The following is a 24,851-nucleotide window of genomic DNA, read 5'->3' on the forward strand; positions in this document are numbered from 1 at the left end:
AAAGCAAGCAATTTAATATAATTGGTTTGTCTTTCCAGGAAATGAGTTAGGATGATTTTAATAAGGTCTCAGTAGGTACAGTAAAAAACTTGTGCCTGACAAATTACAGTGATGCAACTTGGCCAACGAGTTTGTCAAAGTGTGCAAATTGGCTCCGGTGTGCATCATTAAAATCTCAGATTCTTTCACTCCTTGAAATTACCAGCTCTTGTTTTATAGTTGTACTTAATTATTGCTCTAATCTTACAGCAGCGGGAGGCTGCCTGAAAGGAAAAGCATCCAGTGAAAAGTGACAGGATCTCCACAACGCTTTTGTTGGGTTTCAAGAAAACCAAGGAGACCCTGGTCCAAACTAGGACCTGTTTTAGACCTAAAACCTGTTTTAAAATTGCCTGGACTAAACTGGTTTTGAATTCTGCTGTTTTTGCTGGGAGGGCACCCAACTGATTGAAGAATATGGTCTCCTTAGCAAAGAGAGTAAACTCAGAAATGGTTCATGGCAAAGATAAGGCTAATYCACAAGTTTCCCTGTCTCCTTCTGCTGTCCCACACATCCTATTCTGCAGGTTTCTACTTGCTACTCCATCTTATTTAAAGAACCTGGAAAAAATGGGACAAAGTTTTGATTAGAAACCCAATTTTTAATTTARTTTTAGAATAAATAATATTTTGAGGGAGCCTAGCAATGAATATGGAGCATACCTGTTCTGTCACAGGCAGTGAGGGATTATTCTTTTGCAACAGAACTACTTTATAATAATAGAATCACAGAATCCTTAAGGTTGGGTAGGGACCTTTAGAGATCATSTAGTCCAGCACACTTGCACACGAAGGGTCACATAGAGTACGTGTCACAGAATTGTGTCCAAGTGGTTTTTGAAGATCTCCAAAGAAGAAGGTTAGGGAGAAGATCATAGAACATTTAGATCAATAGCATTAGATCATTAGAACAGGAGAATCATTAGAACATTTTTCCTCTGTCTTTGAAAAAAAAGATAGCCATGAAAATAAAAATGATAATTTTCTGCTTCTTGTCTAAAGTAAGCTAAGTCTGTAATTGGTCTGGGGCCATAAAGAGCATCTTTAGTTGGACAGCTTGAAAGCTAGAGACCTGAAAAGCTCCCACTACTAATCCTAATCAGTCTGTTTTGATCGCTTTACCCTAGGAGCACAGTCCTGGTGTGGTTTGGAGAGGGGTGAACAAAGCCCTTCTGCAGCCAAACAGTTTCCATAGGAATATATCTGCAATGATAAATCTGAGAATTAGATGTGGCATTGAATGCCAACAGCCCAAAGCTCTCTCTGTAGTCATGGGAATCTCTCATCTTGATGGGACAATGTATCCCAACCTAAAAGAGGYTTCTAAGATACATGATGTGAACTTACCTTTCCTAGGTGTACATTTTGAGGGGATCATTAGCTATACCACATGTCTCATGCTGATATGCAATGTACTTTTTAGCAGAATGTTAGACACTGCATTGTAACCAGATGGGTTTATCAGCCATTGGGATTTAGATATAAGGGTTCAGATAAGAAGTACCAGAAAGGCAATATATATTTGATGCCAAATCACAGGCAGGAGGTTCAATTTGTTTGGCTAGTATTAACACAACTGGATAGCCCAGTCCGTTACTGGACTATCTGTACGGAAATGCCGTGTATCATATAGAGATTTTGTGTGAAGTACTGCCCTCCTGTGGCTGTCAAATAAAACAGTTATCTCTAGGTAATTCGGAAGGTTTTCATCTAGCAGATATCACATTAAGCCAGTTTTGGAAGATGGAATAGTTCTACCCCAGGGCATGTGTGAGATCTAGCTGCTCACTATTTCTCTTTCTGGCATTTGTAGGTTTTATTACAGAATGATGATTTCCATTCGCTGCTTCAAAATGTCRTAGGATACCTGATTTCTGATGGTCCTAGGTCTTACTGAAGTACACAGAAAGAGAACTGGACCTCTTGAGTATATGCCAGCTGAAGGTCTATGCAAACACGGCAAGGTAGACCTGGGTTTGGTAATCCTAGAAGTGACTGATAAACAGTATTATCCATGTTGTCACTGCAAAGTTATTGATTAGTAGTGTAGGAACAGCAACAGAGGGAGCCAGAGGAGAAGTGGTGTTAAATGAAATAAGTGCATGGATGTTTCCTRGAATAAGAGTTTTTGAATGTTCTCCAAAGTAGTGATGGCAATTTATGTTCATTCKTATTCCTGGGTGCATATCCACTTGAAGCAGTCCATGCATTTCACAAGTGGCTTGCCTTTTGTCATTTCCGGAGGGCCTATACCAAATTAAAAGTTTGTTCCTGTGGAAGAACTGGATTTTGTCCAGCAATAAAATCAGCACAGAAGGAGTTTAGAGGACACTGTGCTAACGGTGCTGGAAAAGCCATTACGATACTTCCACAACAGTTATTTAGGGTATATTTTTTACTCTGCATAGAGATTCTGAATGTATGTGTTACCTCTCCCCCTTTTAAGGTATGTTCTTTTGATGAGGAGCTGAACTCACATTTATTTTGGTCTAATCTAAGTGATTGATTTCAGACTTCTACRTGAATAGAAAAATGGTTTAAAGAAGCATCAAGTCTTCTTAAGGCTTCTTCAGTTTACTGTAAACAAGTCACCTAAAATGATGGAGTCTCTTGAGATATAAAACTCCAGTAACATGGAAGGGCCCCTGAGGCAGAGTTGTAGGACCTAACRAGAAGACAACATCTATTCTCTTTTCCTGAAAGTAGATATAGGTTCCAAACCACCTGTAGAAAGTCCTAGAATACAAAAGTCATAGTAATCAAAATATTCAAGATGAYGACCTACTTTTACCACATTTCTAGCTTGCCTTGGTCTCTTGAGAATATTCTGAAGAAGTCCACCATGCCCAGTAAAGAGAGCATCCAAAAAACCCTCAGAGACRATCCTCCCCAGACACTGTCCCCAGCACATATTTATGGAACCTCGTTAAAATATGAAGACATTTTCTCTCACAATCAAGCAAGCAGTTTTGCCAGCGCTTATGGATGTCTGCATGAATCTACCTACGGTGCCAAAATTGGATTGACCACTTGCTTAACAGATTGGTGTTTCCTAAGTCAATGTTGAAATAGTTTTTTTTTCCATCACATGAAGATACTCTTTTCAGATATGGAAAAAAAAAGACAGTTACATTTCCTGGAGATCCAGATCAGTGTGTATTACCTGTAGCGAACTTCTTTGCAGCAGTGAGTGTTTCTGTGATAATTTTCCACTGTATTTCACCTCGATAACTTTCCCATTTTAAGAACACATGACGCTGTGGTTTAAAGCACCATGTGTTAGTGCTGACTGAAACATTTCTAATGATATTTTAAGGTCTGACCTTAGTCCTTTTCAAGCTGGAAATAAGATTCTATGAGAATGAGGCAAGAGATAGGTTGTTTTAGATTTGGTATCATAGTTATCTATTTWATGTTGTTTATTTTTCTCTCTCACAAGGAACAACATACTATATTATTTACCCCATATAATCGTTGTGATCCAGATTTGAAAATAAGGTTGTGATGTTTTTTCCCTGTGTTCCTTGGGTGTTGGCTGAAGAGTGCAAATGGTTTGGCTGCTCATGAATTGCTATAATGGTTGACAGTAAAGAATTTCCTAAACAAGATTCAGCTAGAATATTCTTGCTAGCTGTCATTATGGGACCGGTGTGCAAGTCATTCCTGCAAGTACTGAGTTATTGTTTAATACACTAATGCGAGGTATTTGGAAAGGTATGTCAATGCCGAGTCTGCCTAAACTGCTATGCACTGGGAGAGGAGGAAAAATATAAATTTCTGAGTAGATCCTAAAAGTAATAATGCTGTTATGAAAGTCTACAGTGCAAAATTTGTAGATTTAGGTATAGAAGTCTTTATCAGATACTAGATTATATTCCATTTTTCAGATCTCATCAGATAATGCTGAAAGAACAAAATGCATTCTGTGTATACCATACATCCCAGTAACTACTGGGAGTGGTATTCCTCTGTGCTGGAATTATTTCACCTAAAAAACCCATTCTTTAGTTTCAGTTAGAGACAATATTTTGTCCTTTGACAATAGCAGCATCATTAAGTAGTTTAAGTTGAAATCACTTCTAGAGGTTTGTATTGCACTCACCTTGTTTAGGGTAGGGCTACAGACAAATTTGGTTGCTGCTTTGATAAATTCACCTCTGCTTTCATTGTACCCATTTGAATTGAGACAGGATTAAACTTATCTCTGACTATTCCTAACATTCTTACTGAAAACCACTGGGCTAGRACATATATTTAACACAAACAGAAAGAACGTATCTGCAAATATCTTAGAGAGAGAGATGGTGGTTGGAGATGAGCTTAAAGTGTCTTCAACTCTTCACCTTTCCAAAGTTTAAGAAGATGAATTGCACAAAATGAAGTAAACTTTCTTGACTAATGAGTGTATCCTTGACACCTATTTTTTGCYTGTTGCATTAGATACATGAGAGTAAAGTTTAGATTTTTGAGTGAGGTGAGGGAAACCAATGAGTGTTTTTGAACGACTAAATGGACAAAAAAAGGTCAGGCTTTTTGAAAGAAGGATGCACTTTTGACAAAGTTACTGCTTCTTTGTTCCAGGCACGTCTTTGAAATCATCTCCACAAYGACAGGTAAGATGGACAGGATCAACGCGTCAACAGTATCTGAATTTATTTTTGTAGGTCTCTCCGATGCTCCAGAGGTACGTTTCCTTCTCTTTGTGCTGTTTTTGCTCATCTATTTGGCCACCCTGGCAGGCAACATTACAATCCTTGTTGCCATCAGCACGGATACTCGCCTGCACAACCCCATGTACTTCTTGCTCTGCAACCTCTCTCTCCTGGATATCTTATGCCCCACTATAACTGTACCAAAGATGCTGGAGGCCTTGCTGTTTGAGAACAAGGTAATCTCATTCACTGGCTGCATGGTCCAGCTGTTCTTCCTCATTGATGTTGTGGGCACAGAGATTTTCCTCCTGGCTGTGATGGCATATGACCGTTACGTTGCAATATGCTATCCGTTGCAGTATATGAATATTGTGAACATGAAACTGTGTGCTCACTTGGTCATTGGGACCTGGATAGCAGGATTTTTTAATTCTCTGTTGCACACGTCTTTCATTTTTACCCTCTTTTTCTGTGATTCTAATAAAGTTGACCAATATTACTGTGACATCCCCCCTATGCTGGCCCTCTCCTGCTCTCCTACTTATATCAGGGAACTGGTGATTCTCACAGTTGCTGGGGTCCTTGGAAGCGGTGCCTTTCTGGTCACGCTGATCTCATACATCTATATCTTCTTGACTATCCTGTGCATAAACTCAGCTGAGAGCAGGCACAAAGCCTTCTCCACTTGTGGCTCTCACTTGACAGTGGTATGCCTTTTCTATGGGACCACCATTTGCACGTATGTACGGACTTCCTCCAGCTATTCACCCAAGCAGGACAGGATCGTTTCCATGCTCTATGGGATCTTCACACCCTTATTAAACCCCATGATCTACAGTCTGAGGAATAAGGAAGTTAAAAATACACTAAGGAGAATGACCAGACAGGTTCGAACTGCTTTAACAAGATGAGAACATCTCTCCCAGCTATCTTCTCTGGATCCTAARCAATTGGGTAGGTCCTGCAAATTATAATTTCTCCCTATCAAGTGGTGGACTCATCTCCTCTAACTTTAGTCATTTAAAATAGAGATGCGGGGATCAAAATTCCTTGCCTGTGCTTCCTTTACAGTTAAAAGGTGTGCACCTCTAGGAGGTCAACTGGATGGCATGACTAACCTCATTTTCATAACAGCAGATAAGCTGGTAGATTTTCCTCCACAGAGGAAACTTAGATACATGGCSTTACAGAGTGTGAATGACAGGAAGAGATACTATAGCACACAAAGACACACATTCTTCTGTRGTAGAACCTTATTCGACCATATTAYTCCTGTGAAAGAGCAGATCCTTTGTGTAAGATTCACTGGAAGAAAAGCTAGCCATCACTTAAGGTCAGAAATCCGGGCATGTTTTCACCAGGCATGCCAAGAATACAGCTGCCGTATCCACAGCGTGAATAGACACACCAGGTCATAGTGTCCACCATGCACCTCACAACTGGTCTGCGAGGCTGGAAATCAGCTCCCATAAGTTGAGATGTGAACTGCATTGAAGGCTACGAATAAGCTGCTCTTCTAAGACTGCWTTTCTGCCCTGGGCAGAGGCGAGAAGATTTTGCAATCACAAGGATTCAGGGAATATTTCACAGGTACACCTGAGTCTTTCTTTACATTGCCAGTGCTGGAGGTAGGTTTACAGTGTGCTTTAGGTCAGTACAAGCCCATGGAAAGAAACGGAGATTCCTTCCAGGAAGAAGTGAGGATGTGGTTGACAAAACTGTGGAAACGGGTGCGTAAAGAATCACAGAATAGTTGAAGTTGGAAGAGAGCCCTGGAAAATGTCTGGTCCAGTCCTCAAGGAGGGGCAGCTAGGGCAGAATTCCTAGGACCATATTCAATTACATGTTGAATATGTCTAATGACAGAGACTCTGCATCCTCTTTGGACAATCTGTCCTAGCGTTCAGTCATCCTTGAAGCTTCTTCAGTTCAAGTGGAATTCCCTGAGTTTCAGTTTGTGACGATTGCCTTTTTTTTTTTTYCTGTCCCTGGGCAYCACTGGGAAGAGTCTGACTCCATCTTCTTTGAACCTTCACATCACGTATTTATTGACTTATTGTTATAAAATCTTATTGTTATAAGACCCCCTGTCATGAGCCTTCTTTTCTCTAGGCTAAACAGTCCTCTGCTTTCCCTTGTGAAAGGCTTGTTTCATGACCCTTGACTGGACTCGCTCCATTAAAGGGACTGCTCTGCAGACTCCCACGTGTGTGCTGTGACTATAAATCTGGGTGAATCTCCACTATGTCTCTGTGCTGGGATGATAAAAACTCATGCCTAGAGATGGACCTAAACATCAAGAATATGTTTGGTAGTACCTTTTTCTGCAGTTTGTGCTTTTCTATAAAGGCTAAGCTAAGGATTGTTTCCTGCTGGAACTCAGCTCTCATTGCCCATGAATGTTCATTTCTAATAGTAAAGTATTAAAGTATTTGAACAAAGGTTCACCCTCAGCTGTGGGTCATACTGTCAGTGGGTTTATGATGCATTTTCTGGCCTTTTTAAATTATACTGCAACAGCTTTAAAAATAGCATGATTGTCTGTTACTATCCAAAGGCATTTGCATCTGTATCATGGCTTTATGTGCAGCTCTCTGTGCAGCAGGCGAACAGAAATCAAGGAATCGGCATTCATCCTACCCCAAAGTAAATATTTCTCACGTGACAGATGAGCTGAACCATCCTAATAACTTCTCTATCAACTGAGAAAGAGCATTGCGACCATACATGGGTGTGCAATTTCCCCAAGCTAGGAAATTCCTACATACACTTAAATAAAAGAATAGCAGGGCATCGTCTTCAGAACAGATCAGGTATGACTGCCACTATGTAAATAATATAGAACTGCATCTATATCTGTGTATCTCTTTGTGCACTGATTGACAACGTTTACCACCTATATAAATGGAAGGAATCTCTTAGTATTTGTGAACTAGACCATCTGAATAATATGGAAATATTTTCTCTATTCATAGCATAATAGAGTTCAGATGTCTCTAAAAACTTTATTTATATCCACTCTATTTAATAATAATAAGTATATTAAGATAATTATCCAACAATTATCCAATGAATCAAAATCTAAAGGTATTTTTCATCTCTAGTTTAGACTCTAACATCCAAATCAGAGTTGACAGACTCCACACCTCAGGCTGATGGCTTAAACAAATGCATCATTTGAAAAAAAAAGAAAATCTTAAATGGCAGCTAAGCGCATTGCAGGGGGCTTTCCAGTCATCCCGAGGATGCTATCAGCAGAAAACATCAAAAAAAAAAAAAAAAAAAAAAATCCATTTGTGTCTCCCTACTGATAGCAGTTTGGTCCCTAGATTCTGGTCCATAAAAGTAAGACAGGTCAATCATGTTTAATTTCTGAAACTAGCCAAAAGACCATAAATAGGAAAGGAAATGCTTGCTTATTAAGAGGACAGGTACATGTTTTCATTTCTTGTGATTCTATGAATTATGACGGTAGGAACTACTTTCCCAAAATAATCATTTATTTCAAAGTCATCTGGCAAATCATAAGGCATTCATCAACACAGACTGCCAATTAGTCTGGAATTTAAAAATGCACACACACAAAAAGCAATATAGACTTGAGCACCCTTCTAGGGTTATCTTAACTGCTCTACAAGGTTCCAGAAGCTGCTAGAGATTATGGGGAGCTGCAGAGGTCTAACATGGGGAGAAGCAAGCATACTTAGTTTCCTTGTAAATCCAGGGCTTCTTGTTGCTGAAAACAGGTTTTGGACCAGAGGTTTGCTCAGGATTTCCTTTTGGACATTTTTTTCTATTGCATATTGTATCTATTAGAAAAGGAGCAACAAACCATTAGTACCAGTCGGAGGGTTCACATATACTCAGTGGGTCAGCATTAACATCACCTATGCATATGCCTGGATAGAAGAGGGGACAGACTGCCTCAGCAAAGATGACATCGAAGGTGTAGATATGAGAGCAGTTAGTCATGTTATAAAAGGAGACTTTTCCRGCTTCATAGTCAAGGAAGATTCCAACACGCTTGGGTTTAACGTTAAGCAGCAGTGGGGTAAAGGGGGTCGTCATGGCCACATATTGTTCATTCCATAGACGCACCCTCCAATAGCCCATCTCCTGCTTGGGCTCTTGTACGTTGGAACTGGCAGACTCGTAACAGACCCCCAGAGCCCAGTGGGTTTTRTTCCCTACTTCCACCTCCCAATAGTGGCGGCCAGATGAGTAGGTAGATGATCCCAGCACACAGGGGTATGYAGTGAAACGCCGAGAACTGTGTGGCAGCTCCTGGGGGATGTCGATGAAATAAACGCTCTTTAGATTCTCCGAGAGCACCAAATTGGGATGAGCTGTCAGAGGGTCCAGAGTCACATCTCCTGTGGCAGAGCAGAGACTATGAGAAAGCAGGGAAAACCAAGGAGGAGGGAGGCATGGATTCTGACACCTCACCCCAGAAAAACCAACTGGAGAAGAGCAATTACATAGACATTTGTCCATTCACAAGGTAGCTGGAGGTCTGAGAGACCTCCATACCTCCTATCCTCACCAGAACCACAGGCTTGAGTTGCCTTCTCAGAGTCTCTACCCCAAACCATCTTAGCTCTATGCTCTGCTGCCTTTCTCCTCAAGTTACTTCTCAGKTACCTTCCTTTGCTAGACTACATTAGTCTATACTGTCACCTGCTTCACCTCTCCAGCCCCAGTCTAAAAATACTGGGATCAGGGGTCCCTTCTGCTCTTCAGCAGAATGACAGGGGTACTGTTAAGCACATGCACTAATATAACAGACTTTCAACCACAAAGAGGCCCACAAAAATATCTTCAAGCCCATTTACTGGGGTGACCAACAAGACAACCATCTAAAAGCCGAGTCAAATTTAGTCTCTTCAACATTTTAAATGCCAGGCCTGGGCGTACAGGTGAATTCACCGCCAAACAAAAGACACTTTTTGAAGCCAAGAACAGGACCCAAGTCCCAGACCTGGTTCTCCTTTATATAACTTAATTACCTGTGTACTTCTTCAGCATCTTYTTAAGGTGAAATAATGGCCTAGGGAAATAGGCCATTGACCTCTTCAGCTCCACAGAGACAGAAGGCAACTCCAGATTCTTAAAAGTTTCATACCTAGGGGGGAAAAAAGGCAGTCCTTATCTAGATAAAGTTTAAAAAAAAAGAAAAAGAAAAAACCATGTCTAGAAGATACCATTCCCTAATACAAAATGTAAAAGTTGCTTCTCGGAAGTATTGCTCTGCTAAGGTTGAAATGGTGGAAGCTTACTGAAAGTCTGTATTCTCCTTGAGAAACCACAACAGGAAATTTTAAGGGAAAGAAGCTGACAATTCAGAAATAGGTTCAGAATCTGTATAATTATCGTGGTTTGAGAAAAGGCAACGGACAGATCAGAAGTATTGCAGGTTTTATTTTCCAGGTGTATCATTCTGTTATAGTGCTATATGATATTAATCCCAGAGGAAATCAGCAGTCCTACCAGGCAATTGCATCTTCAACTACTACTGGCTTCTTCCCTATCCCATCTTCTCCCCCACTCCYAAACAGAAAGATTAGTAGGACACCTCACCTCTGCAAGAGGCTTTGCATGTCCTAGAAAAGAAGAGGAAAGGCAGTAAGTCAAATTGCACCAAGGAACCCTCCCATCAACCTCAATATTTTAGAATGTGCCTGCATTCCCAGTAATCTTCTTACGTTTAGTCCTGGGTTTTTTTCTAACCCGGGAGTCATTAATTTTGCCAATTATTCTGTTGAGGAATGGAAAGAAAGGCAGCACTTGGGTGCAACTTATCTAGATGAGGATGATGATGCATACCTTACATTTTTACCTTTTGKATATAAAGTCTTGCTTTACTGTGACCACATTAAAACTCGGCCTTTTCCTCACCACAACAGATTAAAGTCATTTTGATGACTTAGAGATGACTTTGAGCCATACAGATTAATAGTTACCTCTAAAAATGAAGGTATAGCTTCAATACCCAGAAAAATGAACTGCAACAGGAGTTTTTTTAAAATGTGTGATCCATACATGGGTGATAAAAAAGCCCCATCATACACACCTTGAGCACCCCTGCTCTGGACTCCAGGCATCTCTCCATGTCCACCATGAGGGTGTTGAGAGAGCAGCACTGCTCCGAGAGATGCGCTCTGGTGGTCTTCAGCCTCCCCAAGATCTCAGTCTCTTCTGCTCTCAGGCAATGCAACTGCTGGTCTTTCTCTTGCTCCAGGAAGGACTGCAGCTCTTTAAAGTCATAGGTGATGCGCTTATGACAGTTGCGCACTAACTCCTGTCAGGCAGAGAATTCACTGGGATATTATAGAGTAGATCAGTCCACAGCTATGAGATGCGTCAACACCCTCAGGGAAGGAAAAAAGCCCCTCTTGACAACTTTTCTGAATCTACTCCACCACTCCAGTTCATACCAGCTGGGTGGGCCTACAGAAAACGTTCCTACCCCACTCCTTGAGCTCTTCCCCTTCTTCACTCTACTTACCCTCAACTCCTTGGGCTTTTTCTCCTCCATGGATAAATGTTCCTTCAAATCCTTTGCTTTCCGGCCCAGGTCCTCCAAGCAAGCTTGTAGCTTATCCTGAAGGGCAAGAGATTCTACTCAGACAAAATGGTCCAAGGGATCACATGCTGAACCAACCCTTGGATTATAAGGCTTGGTTTATACTATTAGAGAATGATATTCCAATGGATCTGACATGTCCCTTCATGCAGTTTGCTGTCATGGGGTGTCCATTATGAATTTCAGCAACCTGAAAAATTCAGTAACCTTCAAACTGAATAGCCTGCATCATGCACTATATACTTTTTGAAGTTAACACAGTTCTGAAGAGCTGTGCATACAGCAGCAATRCAAGTTTAATATACCTCTGCCCTCAAATTTTAACTTCTGAGCAGCAGCTAGAAGTACGGACAAGGAGTCAAAGAAAGACAGTTCTACACTGTTTATTTTTTCCTCTGGGGAGTCAATCACCAGGAAACCCACTATATGTCTGAATCAAAAATTGAGTTTTTGATTCAACCCTCAGATATGAAACAGAAGGAATTACTCAGTGGAATATTGGAAATTTTGCTCTAATACACCTCTGAAGATGACTAAAACTGAATCTTAAGCTGTGATTCCTAAAAATGGACCTGAAAAATGCATCCAGTACTTTGGATATAACTTGTGCAGATGCCATTGTTTGGATTCTGTCCAGGATTAAAACAACTACATTTACATGAATTGGATGTCTGAATTCCCAGTACAATTACAGGAGTGCTCTAGAAAGCTAATCAACTGACCATGCATCTACCGCAGGGTGAAATGAACAGGTACATRTGTCAAACAGAACTCTAGTCATCAACAAAGCTAGCTTAATTAGTTTAGGTATCCTCAGAGGGTGAACCACATATCACAGAGCTGCTGGAATGTTTCTTCGGCGTCAAGCTGGAGAACCATTGAGCAGTGACATGGTTCTAGTGTCTGAATCTACTACAGTTTTGTATGGTGTCATCTCAAGCTGTTGATGAATATATGTGGAAATAAACCTATACCAGTATATTTCCACATATATTCATACAGCTGCCTTAGTTCTTGTTCCTGCTTGATGTAATGAAGAGTTTCTAGTTTCATTACTGGACCATAGAAATGAAATGTTGGCCAGAAGTTCCACATCCACTTGGGAGCCTAGAACCGCACAAGATATTCCAGGTGTGGCCTCACCAGAGGCGAATAGAGGGTATGATCATCTCCCTCCATCTGTGGGCAACACTCCTCCTAATGAATGCCATGATCCCATTGGCTTTCTGGGCTACAAGAACACATTGCTGGCTCATGGTTAACTTGTTTTCAGCCAGAACTCCCAAATTCTTCTCCACAGAGCTGCTTTCCAGCAGGTCAACCGCTACTGTGTACTGGTGCCTGGGCTTATTCCTCTCCAGCTGCAGGACCCTGCACTTGTTTGGATCACCAGGTATCTCAAACCCTGTAAAGGAAATGCTTTCTAGCAGTGTTTCTGGAAGATCCCAATTGCTTACCTTGTAGTTTTTGAGGACTCCATCTAGGGGCCCTACCGAATGATAGAGATGGCCATGGGAGACTGCACAAACAACACACAAGGCTTCCTGGTCCTCCTTGCAGAAGAGATTGATGGCCTCATGATGCTTGTAGCAGATCTCCTCCTCCTGTATCTTTCCCTTGACAAAAGGCAACTGCCTGGCTGCCTCTACTATGCTGGCCAGCTGCCGGTTGGGGTACATGATTTGCTGAGCACAAACATGCCGACACGTCGGGCAGCTAAAGTCTTTAACCACTGGCTTCCAGTATTGGGTGATACAGGCTCTACAAAAGCTGTGGCCACAAGGAATCATAACAGGGTCCTGCAGGTAGTCCATACAAATGGCACAAGCGGTGTCTATGGTAAGGACCTCCAGTTGACTCAGGGAAGCCATTGSTGGTTGCGCTTTGGGATGTGCACCGATGTCAGGGGACAGTTGCAGTACCCTGATAGAGGAAAAATCGCCTGAAGAGAAAACAACACACAAAACAAAGAGATAACATACATAAAATCATAATGATTGGAAGAGRCCTTTATGATCATAGAGTCCAAACATAAACCSTTCAACACCATGCYTACTAAACYGTGTCCCTAAGTGCCTAAGYAYATACATTACTCCTCACATGGACTCAAGGAAGCCTAAGAGTCACGCCTCACATATTCTCTCCTACTTTGAGGGAGAAGACTAGAGGAGAGACAAGTTAGGTAATCCAGGYCCCTGGTTCAGCTCCACGGCGCACAGTAACAGCTTATTCAGTATCATATCCCGTGCAGTCCAAGTGAGCACTCATGACATAACAGCTCAGCGTTAACAATCCAGGCCTAGGTACCTCTAATTAATCCCCATTCCCTTATGTAAGTGGGAAACCATTTTAAATGGCACGTATTGTTAGAARGCACATGCTTTTCACTCTGACATATGTTCCCAAGCTTGGGAATCAGGAACCTTTGTCCCTAAGGCTGGAAAGGACGTCTGCTTTGGATTGTTCTGTTACTGACCAAGTCAAGCAATAATTTGAGTCAGGAGCCTTTATTAAATTCCCAAACACTTTCAGAAAAAGAGGTTCTTCCCCCATATCAAAACTAGGGACATTAAAGGCAGAAGGGAAATAGCATACATAATAGCAAGCGTAGTAGAGAGTACTGAATATTTCTGCTTTGGCACCTAAACAGAGTTTTTCTCTTGAGCTCAGTACTTGGTAACTAGACACCCAAAGAAAGAGAAGTGAGAGGTCCCACTTTCACACATGCCCATTGAACCCAGTCTGGAAGAGGCCCTATTAAAAGATATCACAGGCCTCACAGCACAGGCTAGACTAACTTCCACCCTTGCTGCTTATACGTGGTGCTTACAGGATGAAAAGTTTTAATAYAAACAAATTTTTTAACAAAGAAAATATTTTTCACCTGGAGGATAACAAAGCACTAGGACAGAAGGTTAGAGAGATTGTGAAGTCTTCATACTTGGAGACAGGGGAAACAAACATTGGACRAGACCCATAGTGCTTTAATTTAATTAGCCCTACTTAGAGCAAAAGACTAAAGTAGGAGACCTACAGAGAATTTATCTAGGAAATTAGCCTAAAATTTCACAGTCCCRTAGGTTTCCACTTCAAAAAAAGAGAACATGTAGTATGGTTGAAGGAACCAAAGAGCACTATRGAACACCCATAGCCATACAAAAAAGAAAAAATCCAAGCAAGACCACTTTGATAAAATTTTAAAAGCTAGAAACACTGCAAGTTAGCTGCTCAATGCATCTAAGCTTTTTAATTACCTTATTAAAGAAAACTCTCAAGGTATTTTTTTAAACTAAGACACTTACCAGGCAAACTACTGCAGACCTTTTGCTCTCAGCACCTAAGACCCAATTTCCACTCTTTTGCCTTACAGAAGGAAAGAAAAACRAACAAACAAAAACCACAGCTGTGGTTAAGGATGGCATTTATATAGGAGCAACAGCTGTGATTCCCACCCACATGCCCTTCCTCTACCTCACTCTATGAAAGGTCTGTTGCAAGGAGAGGAGGTTACTTTTTAATTGGGGTAAGTATTGTATGTGAAGTTTAATGTGGAGGATAATCTTGTTTCCAATGGTTGAAAAGTTGAGTACTTCACTATTAGAGCATGCTACTTCTTTTATAGCTTTAGGGAAGAGAATGAACTTGATTTCTTAGCCTTTTTATTGTACAGATTCTTTTTCTTAGGAGCCTATTCTGTAAGGGRGGGAAAAAGTTATTCTTACTAATAATATGTGAAAGAAGAGACTAAAAAGAGCTCTGACAGAGCTCTATAACTTCCTTGATGCTTCTTTTCTGTAGCAGTGGTTGCTGTGCTTTTTCTCCTTGAGAATACCTTTCAAAAATTTCCTACYGTACAAACTGTACCTAGATGAAAATTCAGATCTGCTGACTGTGAAGACCTTGATCTGAACTGACTTTTGGAAGAGGCTTCATTAGCTTTGGTAATTGATTAGCATCATTCTTTAGGAGGAAAAAAAAAAAGCTATCTTCTGTTTGGTTTACATGGATTAACAACATCTCATTGAGAGAAGACTTGTTGCAACCCACACTCGTGCTCTAAATTCATTCTTCATTCTTCTTTACAAGGGTAACTTGGTGGGGAAGGGAGTAACTCCAGTATTCTTATAAAGCATTTTCCAAGGTGCTTCCCAATTAGGTCACAGAAGATTCAAGATAGAGAGGTGGGGTTTTTTTTTTTTTTTTTTTTTTTTTTTTTTTTTTTTTTTCCCCCTGTAACATCATAATTCGGTATATCTAAAATCTTTCTTATTTTTATCTCTTTTTCCTCTCCTGGTGACTGACTTTAACATTCTGACTCTGAGCTTTATCCTTAAGCTGTGTGAGTCTGAGCAACAATTTGCCTTATCCCTTAGTGGTAGCAGGGGATTGTTATCTATCCTGCAAATTCCTACAAAGACAAGCTATGTGCTTCTATGTGGCAGAAGGCAGAAAGCCAAAGGCTGGCACCTTGTTCTAGTGGTGGCACCTGAACACAGAAATCCTACATTTAAAAAAGAATGGTGAAACATATTTATGATTTTAGGGACTAGTTATCAGTTCTCTCTCTTTCCCTGCATGGTGGATGTATATTTCTTGGGATGTTACAGGAGTCCACTGGGTCTTCCAGACCATTTTGCTGATGTTAGAAGAAATAGTGCAGGATTCTTTGACTGGGAAATCAACTTTGATGTATTGTGGTCAGAAGTAAAAGTTTATTGTCCTGTTTCAGGCTGTGATGGTCAGATTCTGGAATAATCAATAGGTACTCACAAGCAGCTCTATTAATATGATCTTCTTTAGYTTATATTTCTCTTTTTTCTCTTTCTCTCCCAGTTATACTTTCCCTTTTGACTCCTCTTTTCCTGGTTTTATACCTGTATTTCATATTTATGCAATTACATTGGTAAGTGTAGTCTTACAGAACAATTTTGGTAAGATAACAATCCTATTTCGTTGTCTTTTGAAATCCTTCACCTATGAGGAATTCCTAACACACCTATTTCACCCTCTGYGTTGCCCAGCGGTTTCTGTTAGTTTAAGCTCAGGTCATGGATAGCCATCTGCCTGTGTACCTTAACAGTACTCCACCTGAAGGTATTATCAAGAGAAACTGCCCCATTCCCTCTCTCCTCCCTTTGAGTGCCTCCTCGGGGTGCCTCCCTATGTGAATTGTCCCTATTGGGATGGGAAACCGACCCTACTGGTTGTTAACCATGAGTGTGGAAGACCTGACATGGGTGGCACCACCTTTTAGAGGCAGAACTGCATGGACGTGTTAAAGCAGTATCAGCTACACGTCATTAAGAGTAATAGTCCATGGAGAAAGTYCTGGTTCTTTGGCTCTGACACATGCTCAGTTGTAGGATACTGACAGCTAGGTGCAACACATGGCTATCTCCTTGGATCATATGGCTAGAGAGAGTCCTCATCTTGCCTGTAGGCTCGGGTGCCCACAGGCCTGGGTAGTCCTCTGACTGAAAAATGACACTGCAGTGTAGAAAATCCAAGCAAGGCCACTTTCTGGTTATCAACAGTTTCAGGTCAATGCAATTGGTTTCTTTAGCTGGTGTTATGTGTTTGTAAATCCTTGGGCAATTGGTGGTCCATTTTTCCCAGCACACCCAACCACTTCCAGTAAACCATTGCTTAGGCTTGACTCAGGGGTTATATGCTGAAGTGAGGTATACACTCTCTACCATAAGTTTCATAACCCTCTCCTCCACTCTTCCTGCTTTATTTAGTTGCTGATCAGATACTGATCTGCTATGCGCTCACACTCACCCATGTGGCCTGGRTGCAGTTTGGATTAACAGATGAAAACAACCACTGGGTGATTCTGAGTGGGACTTGGAAATCTACTGAGGTGGCATTTGGTACCCCTGGGGTCTCCAAGTGTGTTTGCCATCACTGTTTCACTTTTTCCCCTTGTTTTTTGCTGCATGGTAAYACTCTCCAAAGGTAGATATGGTGAAGATAAATTATTGCCTCTGATGCCCGCACCATTATAACTTAAAATGAATTGACCTTGATCCACCTTTTTTTATTCACAATGGCTGCCACTAAACTATGAACCATCCAGGTTTATAGGACTCCATTATGATGTCATTAAAAAGTATGCAGAATCTAGATATTGCTGAGGTGGTGATGTTGGGTACAAGCAAATCATCTTTTATGTACCAAACTCAGTTGTTTTGGTCTTCTGCTCCTAGCTGCTTTCTTCAATTTGTTGTAAGGCTTCTGTTTTAAACCATGTTAATGTCAAAACCTGTACTTCATTATCTGTTGTTTTTCCCACTAATCGCCTGAAGTTGCTCTCAGAGGATGGCATGGTTCATCTCCTCTTAGAGTTGGGCTATCCTACAGGGATCTATGAGGAGTGGTTGGGTGGGGTGCAGTTGCCATTCCTGCCCGTGGTGTTGATGAGCACTGAGAACGGGGATGTGCAATGATTCAGTCTCCCCAGGTACACATCTTCTTACATAAAGGAAAAAATCTGAAAAAAGAAAGCCTCATTCTCACCCTCCATCCAACCTGAAGGTTCTCCATGCCATCAAGCACCAGTCTCTGTTTTTATTGTCTATGTTCTTGACTTCTTTCATTTCATATGCTGAGCCTATTTCCTTCAAGTGCTTTTCTTCCTAAAGTTCATCCTGCTGGAYTCCCTATGCCACATCATTAATGAGGCAGGTTTCTACCACAAGAATAGCAAGCACCTCCTTGGTCATATCTGCTGTAAATAAGGATTTGTTTTCCCCCACCATAATGACACATTCATGTGATTTCTTTGGGTAAGATTTTATTTGAGAGAAGTACTCACAACATACATGAATTGGACCGGGTTTATCCTGGTCCAAGGGGGAGCTTCCCATCACATTATGGAGAAGGACCAATACCCCAGGGGATAGTATATTTGTTGATCTCTTGCATTAAACTTGGTATCAGGATTCCGCTTTATGAAGCCCTAATGAGAACAGAGATGCAGGGATGAGGTGATCTGCTTTTTCCTAAAAGTCGATCTCTTCCTTCACCCACTATTGCAGGTATTATCTGGGCAACTGAAACACAGGAGTTGCTGGAGCATGTGTAGTAATTGGCAGCATATAATCAACACGTAGGGTCATCTGGCATGAAAGTGTGCTATGATGTAACATATGAACTTGAGATGCCTGTTTCTAAAAGTTGGAATCAACAGGCATAAAGGAATCCAGAAAGCCCAACTCAGTTTTAGACTTTTATACAGTAAGTATCTTAAATTCAAGATCCTGCTAGTAGATCCATCAAAATCCAGGTACATCCTACTATCTTTGACTTCCAAATAAACAAGAATGCATATAGTTGTTTTCAGTGGACTTGTCTGACAATATCCGTAGCTGCAACTACAGGTCACAGCATGAGATCAGGTGTGAGGCACTCCTAATTTACATTGAGTGCATTGCMATTGAGCTAGTGACTGTCACCACTTGAAGCATTCTCCTAAGGACTGCTGTGGTGCATCCCTCTCTTCAGGGTGAGGGGAAGAAAAGGAGCCCTTCAATAGGAAKGGGTTGACTTAGCCTATTTCAGAAAACAGAGATGTGGCAACRGGCAGTTTTGGATATTGCTCCCCTTTCTTTTCCTTTTGGCAGGGGAGAGCTCACCTACTTGTGTATTAAATTCGCCTGTTTCAACAGTAAGATCACATCAGTTTGTCTCAGATCACTGAATCTCTGACTGTTTTCTTTGAGAGCAATACAGCCTTGCTATTGTCCTTCGAAGGGCTTCTTTGACCTCCTTATTCCTCAAGCTGTAAATCACAGGGTTCAGCATGGGAATTACCAGGGTATAAAACACAGAGATGATCTTGTCGTTCTCCACAGCGTATTTTGAAGTGGGTCTCAAGTACATGAAGGAGCCTGTCCCGTAGAACATGGTAACACCAGTCACATGGGAAGCACAGGTGGAGAAAGCTTTGCATCTGCCTTTCGCCGATTTAATCTTGTGGATGGTGACCCCGATGCATATGTAGGATACGACAATGAGGAGCATAGTGGAGGTGACAAGCACAGTAGCACAAGTGAAGTGGACAAGGTCAGTAATGTAAGTGTCAGAGCAGGAGAGTTTCAGGATGGGGGGCACATCGCAGAAGAAATGGTTGATGACGTTGGAATTGCAGAAGGACAAGCGGAATATAAATGTCGTCTGGACAGTTGCATTCACACAGCTCATGAAGTAGGAGCCACATACGAGGAGCACGCAAAACCTCCTGGACATGATGACAGGGTAAAGCAAAGGCTTGCAGATGGCTATGAACCGGTCATAGGCCATCACAGCCAGGAGGTAACATTCTCCTGTCACTGCAATGCAGAACAGGAAGAGCTGAGATGCACATGCTCTGTAGGATATGACTGTTGTCTCTGCCACAAAAGTCATCAGAGTGCTAGGAATAATAATGGTGGAGTAGCTGGCATCTAAAAATGAAAGGCTGCTGATGAAGAAATACATGGGGGTGTGGAGTCTGGAGTTGATCCGGATGAGCACAATCATTCCTAGGTTTCCCACTAGGGTGAACAGGTAGATCACCAGAAACACCATGAAGAGGAGGACCTGAAATCCCAGGTTGTCTGTGAAGCCCAACAAGATAAATTCCATCACCACAGTGTGATTTCCTTCTTCCATCTATCATGGGTGAGAAAGGCAGGGTTATGCCAAAGGAAAGACAAATACAAGACACTTATCAGAATGCCAACAKGGCTCTGGTCAACTGGACTGAGGATAAAGGATTAATATTGCATACATCTTCCTATTCTTGTTTTTCAAGTTTTGAACTCAGATCAGAGATCTTTCCTGCCATTCAAAGTATGTATTCTTTCTATGTACTTTGAAGGATCCCAGGTTAATCGATCACACCCGTCTTGTAAACTTCAATACTCTTTCTTCCCCAAATGCTTTTTTTTTTTTTCATTTTGTTTTAATAGAAACAATCTAGGTAGTTAACTTTGTASGTTGCTGAGATATAACCACTTGCTAAAAGAAAAAGGTTGGGGGTGAGGTGCAAAGAAGTCTGTAGCTTACCACTGTCCCAAGGTTATTTTTGGGGTTATGGTCTGTTGTTGCTTCTGTAAATCAGAAACTAATGTAAAAAATATAATCAGTGACTTCTCAAGCACGTTCTGTTTCAAAAGTCTTGAAATAATCTTTTTGTGGCCTTGAATAGAAAATTATGAAGAAAACTTGAAATTACTGATCTTGTCCATTTTTCTTTTTCCAAGAAAGAAAGCAGTCCACCAATGTGATCCTAGCAACTTTTGCTGAATTTTTTTTCTTGAAACTCTCTGGTAGCACTCTTTTCATACAATGCCTAGTTATTTGATCATTCTTAAAAAAAGAGTGGTTATTCAGTTTTCCCCAAAATGTTATTCCAAATTTTCCCATTGAAATTTAAGTGAAAAACCTCTTATATCCACTTATTGTAACATAAGAAACAGATTTTCCTTTTTCAGTCTTTTGATGTTTTTCCTCCACTGGTTTTAACATAGTTTTCATGTTTTTTAGACTATAGCTTTTCCACGACCGTGTCCAGTAAGGTGTTAGCTTATTTTATAAATTATTATCTTCAGCCAAAGAGGTTTTTTTCATGGTAATTATGCCAAATGAAATACCAGTGAAATAAGAACCTCTGCTTTGAAAGCTTCTAGAGTGAGCTCTTATAGTGAGGGGGGAAAAAAATCAAACAAAAAAACCCCACAGAGATTATTTTCAGGMACATCTCTATTGAGAGATGGCCAGGGAGGTTGGAGAAAGAGATTTCCCACTTCCCTCACAAACTCATCCTCCGCAATCAGGGTTATCAATAGAACTTGTGTTTGTGACCCGCTATTCTTACCTTACCGCTCACGTCTTAGCATGGCAGGAGTGTAGACTCAAGAGTGTTCTCTTGGCAATGAATTCTCCTATAAAAGAAGGAGAGAGAGAGAGAGAGAGAGAGAGAGAGAGGAAGAAAATAATGCAGCTTTGACTGCAAGACGCACCATCTCCATTGGCTGGAAATAAGAAGCTTTTTCTGTTCTCTAAAACGAAAAGGGTATCTTGAGCTGAGCCAGGGACAGGGCTTAATTGTGCAAAAGTCACCTGCTCCTTGTCAGAAAGGACGTATTTTAGCAATTAACTTGCACTTTCATATACTTATGTTCCAAGGGTGTAGAATTCCTGGTTGGCCACAGCATCTGAACGCAAGGCAAGGCGCACTGGGACAATTATAATATCCTTCTTGCTCCCAGCGGAGATAATCTGTCCTATCTTCTTGTGTAGTTATACAAATGGACTTTCTTCCTCGTATTTTTAAGAAGTCTTTTCCTTTTTTTATTATTTTTTTCTATGTGGTCCTCCTCTGCCTTATTTTTGTTGTTTTCTTCTGTTATATAGCAATGCACGTCATCATGGACCTCCAAAAAAAAAAAAAAAAAAAAAAAAGACAATTTTCCACACTGGGGATAATTTTCCACACTGAGTCAAATCCTTTGTGTCACAGAATGACATTTCTCCTGTTTTGGTCCTGTTGTCTACAGCTCCTATGGATGTAATGTGGTAGCTTCACAGTGGCCCAGACCCTGGGAAACTCTGATTTGGCTTTGGTCTGAGCAGTTTCTCTCTTCTCTGTGAAATAACTTCACAAGGATATCAACCAAACTGTCAGGGATATCAACCAATAAAACCAAAGGGAAATTGCAGATGTCTCTAAACRCACATTTTGAAACAGATTTATTTTTCTTCTATTGGGGGATTTGGGAACCTTTATTTTAAGGATTAATGTTGCATAAGGTGTTTCACTCTTTTCAGCCTTTGTTTCCCATGGTGGTGGACAAGCAGAAAGGGCTGCTGAGGAAGCATGTGCAGAGCAGCCTGCTCCCATTGCTCATCCCTGCCCATGAGGAGATCCCCAGCGTGCTGCAGGTGTGTGACCACAGGGGTTAGTCATGTGCGACCAGGAGTGTTTGTCCATTTTCCGTCCAGGTTTGCCCAGCAGAGCCCCAGCACTGGCATCCCTAGGGGATTTCTAGCTCTCCCTGCAGTCATCCTAGGCCAGCTCTGTCTTGCTGCCCTCACATCGTGGTTGCCCCACATGAATGCCCAGAGTGTCCAAGCCCAACTCGTTGCCTACATGCAGCTTTCCCGAACGGGCTGGCAAAGGCTCTGAGCATTGCCAAGGTGTGGGGATGCAGGGCCTCCTGGCTGGGCTGCGTTGGCATCTCCTACTCTTGGTTGCTCTGTAGGCCTCTGTAGACCCTGTGGCCAATTGCAGAGCCCTGACAGACCCTGTTCTGCCCAAGCCCTTGGCCTTGGCAGTGTGTCTGTGGGATTCCTGGGCATCGGCCAGCATCTGTCTTGGCCTTTCTGCTCCACTTTGGAACCCCTTGGCATTCTCTACACCTAAGGGTGAAAGCTGAGTGCAGGGCGTTGTGCTGGAGAAGCCCCTTTTCTAGTGCCCAGACGGCTCCTGACCTGGGCTGGAGCTCCTCAACAGCACCAGCTGTGGCCTGAGCCAACCTCTTCCAGGTACCATGTCGCAGCCAGCCCAGCAAGCTCTTGAGAGCCTCAGCCTGTGTTTAACTGTGAGTACCCAAATGGCTGCTCTGGACAAAGCTCCCTGGCTCCATCTAGGATCCTTAGCTGCAGAAACCTCTGGAGGAACCTCAAACTGGAAGCCCTCCCCAGTCCCATTCATCCCTTCCCATGGGCTGGGAGCAGCTTGCACAGTGTCCTGGGCAAAGAGGCCTGTGTTTGGGACCCCGTTGTGCTGACACAGGTGTCTCATGGTGACTGCAGAGCTCGGGTGTGTTCCCCGTTGGCCTGGCAGTGCGGTGGGACCTGCTGTACCTGCCTTGGGGCCTGCCCTTGCTCGGGGCCTCAGGGAAGGGAGAAAGGGCAGCTCCTGGCACAAGATGGAGGAAGGAAAGCGCTTGAGACGAGAGGGAGAAAGAGAGAAAAGTGGGGAGAGAGGAAAAGAGGAAGAGGAAGGAGAGCACCAAGAGGGGAGAGAGAGGGAAAGCGTGATAAAGAGGGCAGAAGGGAAAGAGTGAAAAGGACGAGCATGATAGGGAGAGAAAAAGAGAGAAGAAAAAACGAAAAGGGAAAGGGGCAGGATGGAAAGGAGGAAGGAAGAAAGGAAGGGTGGGAGAGAAAGGTAAAGAAAGCGGGAAAGAATGAGACGGAGAGGGAAAGAAGAGAAAGTATAARASAATGAAAGCAAGTAGGAGAAAAAAAGAGGCAAAGGGGGGAAGAGAAGGCGAGAGAAGGACAGGCAGATAGGAGAGCAAGAAAAGAGAACTGAGAGACAGTGAAATAGGGAAAAGAAGGAGCGAGAAAGAGTGAATGAGAGCAAAAAGCAAYGGAAAGTGCAACGTGGGGGGTTTCTCTGGACAACTAGGAGCTCTGCTGTAACTGGAGAGGTGCCAAAGGGTGCTACTGGTGGCAGGGGGAATGCACTAAAGGCCTTGAAAGCAGCTCTGCTGCTTCTGTCCTTTGCGTAAACTCGTCAAGACAAGGAGGTTGCTTGGTGGCTCCTTTAGGAACACTGTTTAAACTCCTAAATCGGGGCAAAAAGGTGGTAAGCTTGCCTTCCACCTGCACCAGCCTTTATTCCAGACCCTCGTAGTGAATTAACACTTCATGGGCCTAGGCCGTGGATCTGTAGTAGTCACTACAGATGCAGGGCCGCGTAGTCACTGCTCAGAACGTCTGGAGGCTGAGGAGCGACCACGAGTGCTGGAGCGTGGGGCAGGGCCCCCTTTGGGRSRCACGTGCTCCTGGCCCCAGCCAAGCCACCTCTGCCAGTACTTATGGCTGCCAGTCCTCTATGAGGCATCGAGGCCCTCGGGTGTCACAGGGGCCCTCGTGGCRGGTCACAGTGGTCCCCAAGGCCTCATTCCCGTGCCGGGGCGGGCGCTGGCCGAGTGGCTGCTGACTCCCGCCGTAGGAGGTGCTTGCTGATAGYGCAGCGCGTCCGTGGAAGGAGTTTTGCCRCGATGGGGGTGCTACGAGCACTCCGAGGTGAGGGCCAGCACCGCGCTTGGTGCTCTGTGGGGGAGAAGGGGACCTGCTGGTGCCTGTGTCCCCAGCGTGGGGAGCRAGGGCTGTCCCCAGGCCTCCTTGGCCTCTCCTGGGACCTCTGGCTGGGGAGACCTGTGCCCTGAGGCCGGGCCTGTCCCGAGAGCTGCTGCATTGATGCAACTCTGCGCTTTTGCTTCCAGGTTTCTTCAGTCGCGCACGTCCCCGGTCCGGACCTGTGCGCGAGGAGGATGGCGGCAGCGTGGCTGGGTCTGTCCCTGTGGCCATTGCTACCTTTGCCGCCGTGGTGATTTCTCTACTGGACCGACTGCAAGACGCTGTGGTGAGTTGGGGCTGTCCCATGGGGCTGGGGGACTCCCCACAGTGTTCCAGCTTCTCCAGTGCCACAGGTGGCTCTCGCTTCGTGGCACCTTCGTCCTGCTGCCGGGCCTCCCTGCAAGCGCTGATCCTGCCATGGGGTTGGGTGGTCGCTCCCACGTACCCTTCTGTCCTGGTGGAGGTGGCGGTGTGGCACGGTTGGGGTCAGGAAATGC

General features: G+C 42.9%; 3 protein-coding genes across 3 annotated transcripts; 1 reads left to right on the forward strand and 2 right to left on the reverse strand.

The window, feature by feature from the left end:
* Window positions 1-4,657: 4,657 nt before the first annotated feature.
* Window positions 4,658-5,602, forward strand: LOC112954259 (olfactory receptor 1019-like). The gene has a single exon (XM_026047401.1). The coding sequence runs from the start codon at window positions 4,658-4,660 to the stop codon at window positions 5,600-5,602; it is 945 nt and encodes a 314-aa protein (XP_025903186.1).
* Window positions 5,603-8,218: 2,616 nt separating this feature from the next.
* Window positions 8,219-14,658, reverse strand: LOC112954258 (E3 ubiquitin-protein ligase TRIM39-like). The gene is made up of 7 exons (XM_026047400.1): window positions 14,577-14,658; window positions 12,732-13,216; window positions 11,197-11,292; window positions 10,762-10,989; window positions 10,269-10,291; window positions 9,698-9,813; window positions 8,219-9,064 (listed from the first exon to the last, which is right to left on the reverse strand). Exons 2-7 carry the CDS (start codon window positions 13,143-13,145, stop codon window positions 8,526-8,528), a joined length of 1,416 nt encoding a protein of 471 aa, XP_025903185.1. The 5' UTR covers window positions 13,146-13,216; window positions 14,577-14,658; the 3' UTR covers window positions 8,219-8,525.
* A 4,285-nt stretch (window positions 14,659-18,943) lies between these two features.
* Window positions 18,944-23,603, reverse strand: LOC112954250 (olfactory receptor 1019-like). Its single transcript, XM_026047391.1, has 2 exons — window positions 23,588-23,603; window positions 18,944-19,931 (listed from the first exon to the last, which is right to left on the reverse strand). The coding sequence occupies exon 2, from the start codon at window positions 19,927-19,929 to the stop codon at window positions 18,970-18,972; it is 960 nt and encodes a 319-aa protein (XP_025903176.1). The 5' UTR covers window positions 19,930-19,931; window positions 23,588-23,603; the 3' UTR covers window positions 18,944-18,969.
* Between the last annotated feature and the right edge of the window lie 1,248 nt (window positions 23,604-24,851).

Source organism: Nothoprocta perdicaria, unplaced genomic scaffold (genome assembly GCF_003342845.1).
Source record: "Nothoprocta perdicaria isolate Ctin4 unplaced genomic scaffold, notPer1 scaffold_499, whole genome shotgun sequence".
NCBI lineage: Eukaryota > Metazoa > Chordata > Aves > Tinamiformes > Tinamidae > Nothoprocta > Nothoprocta perdicaria.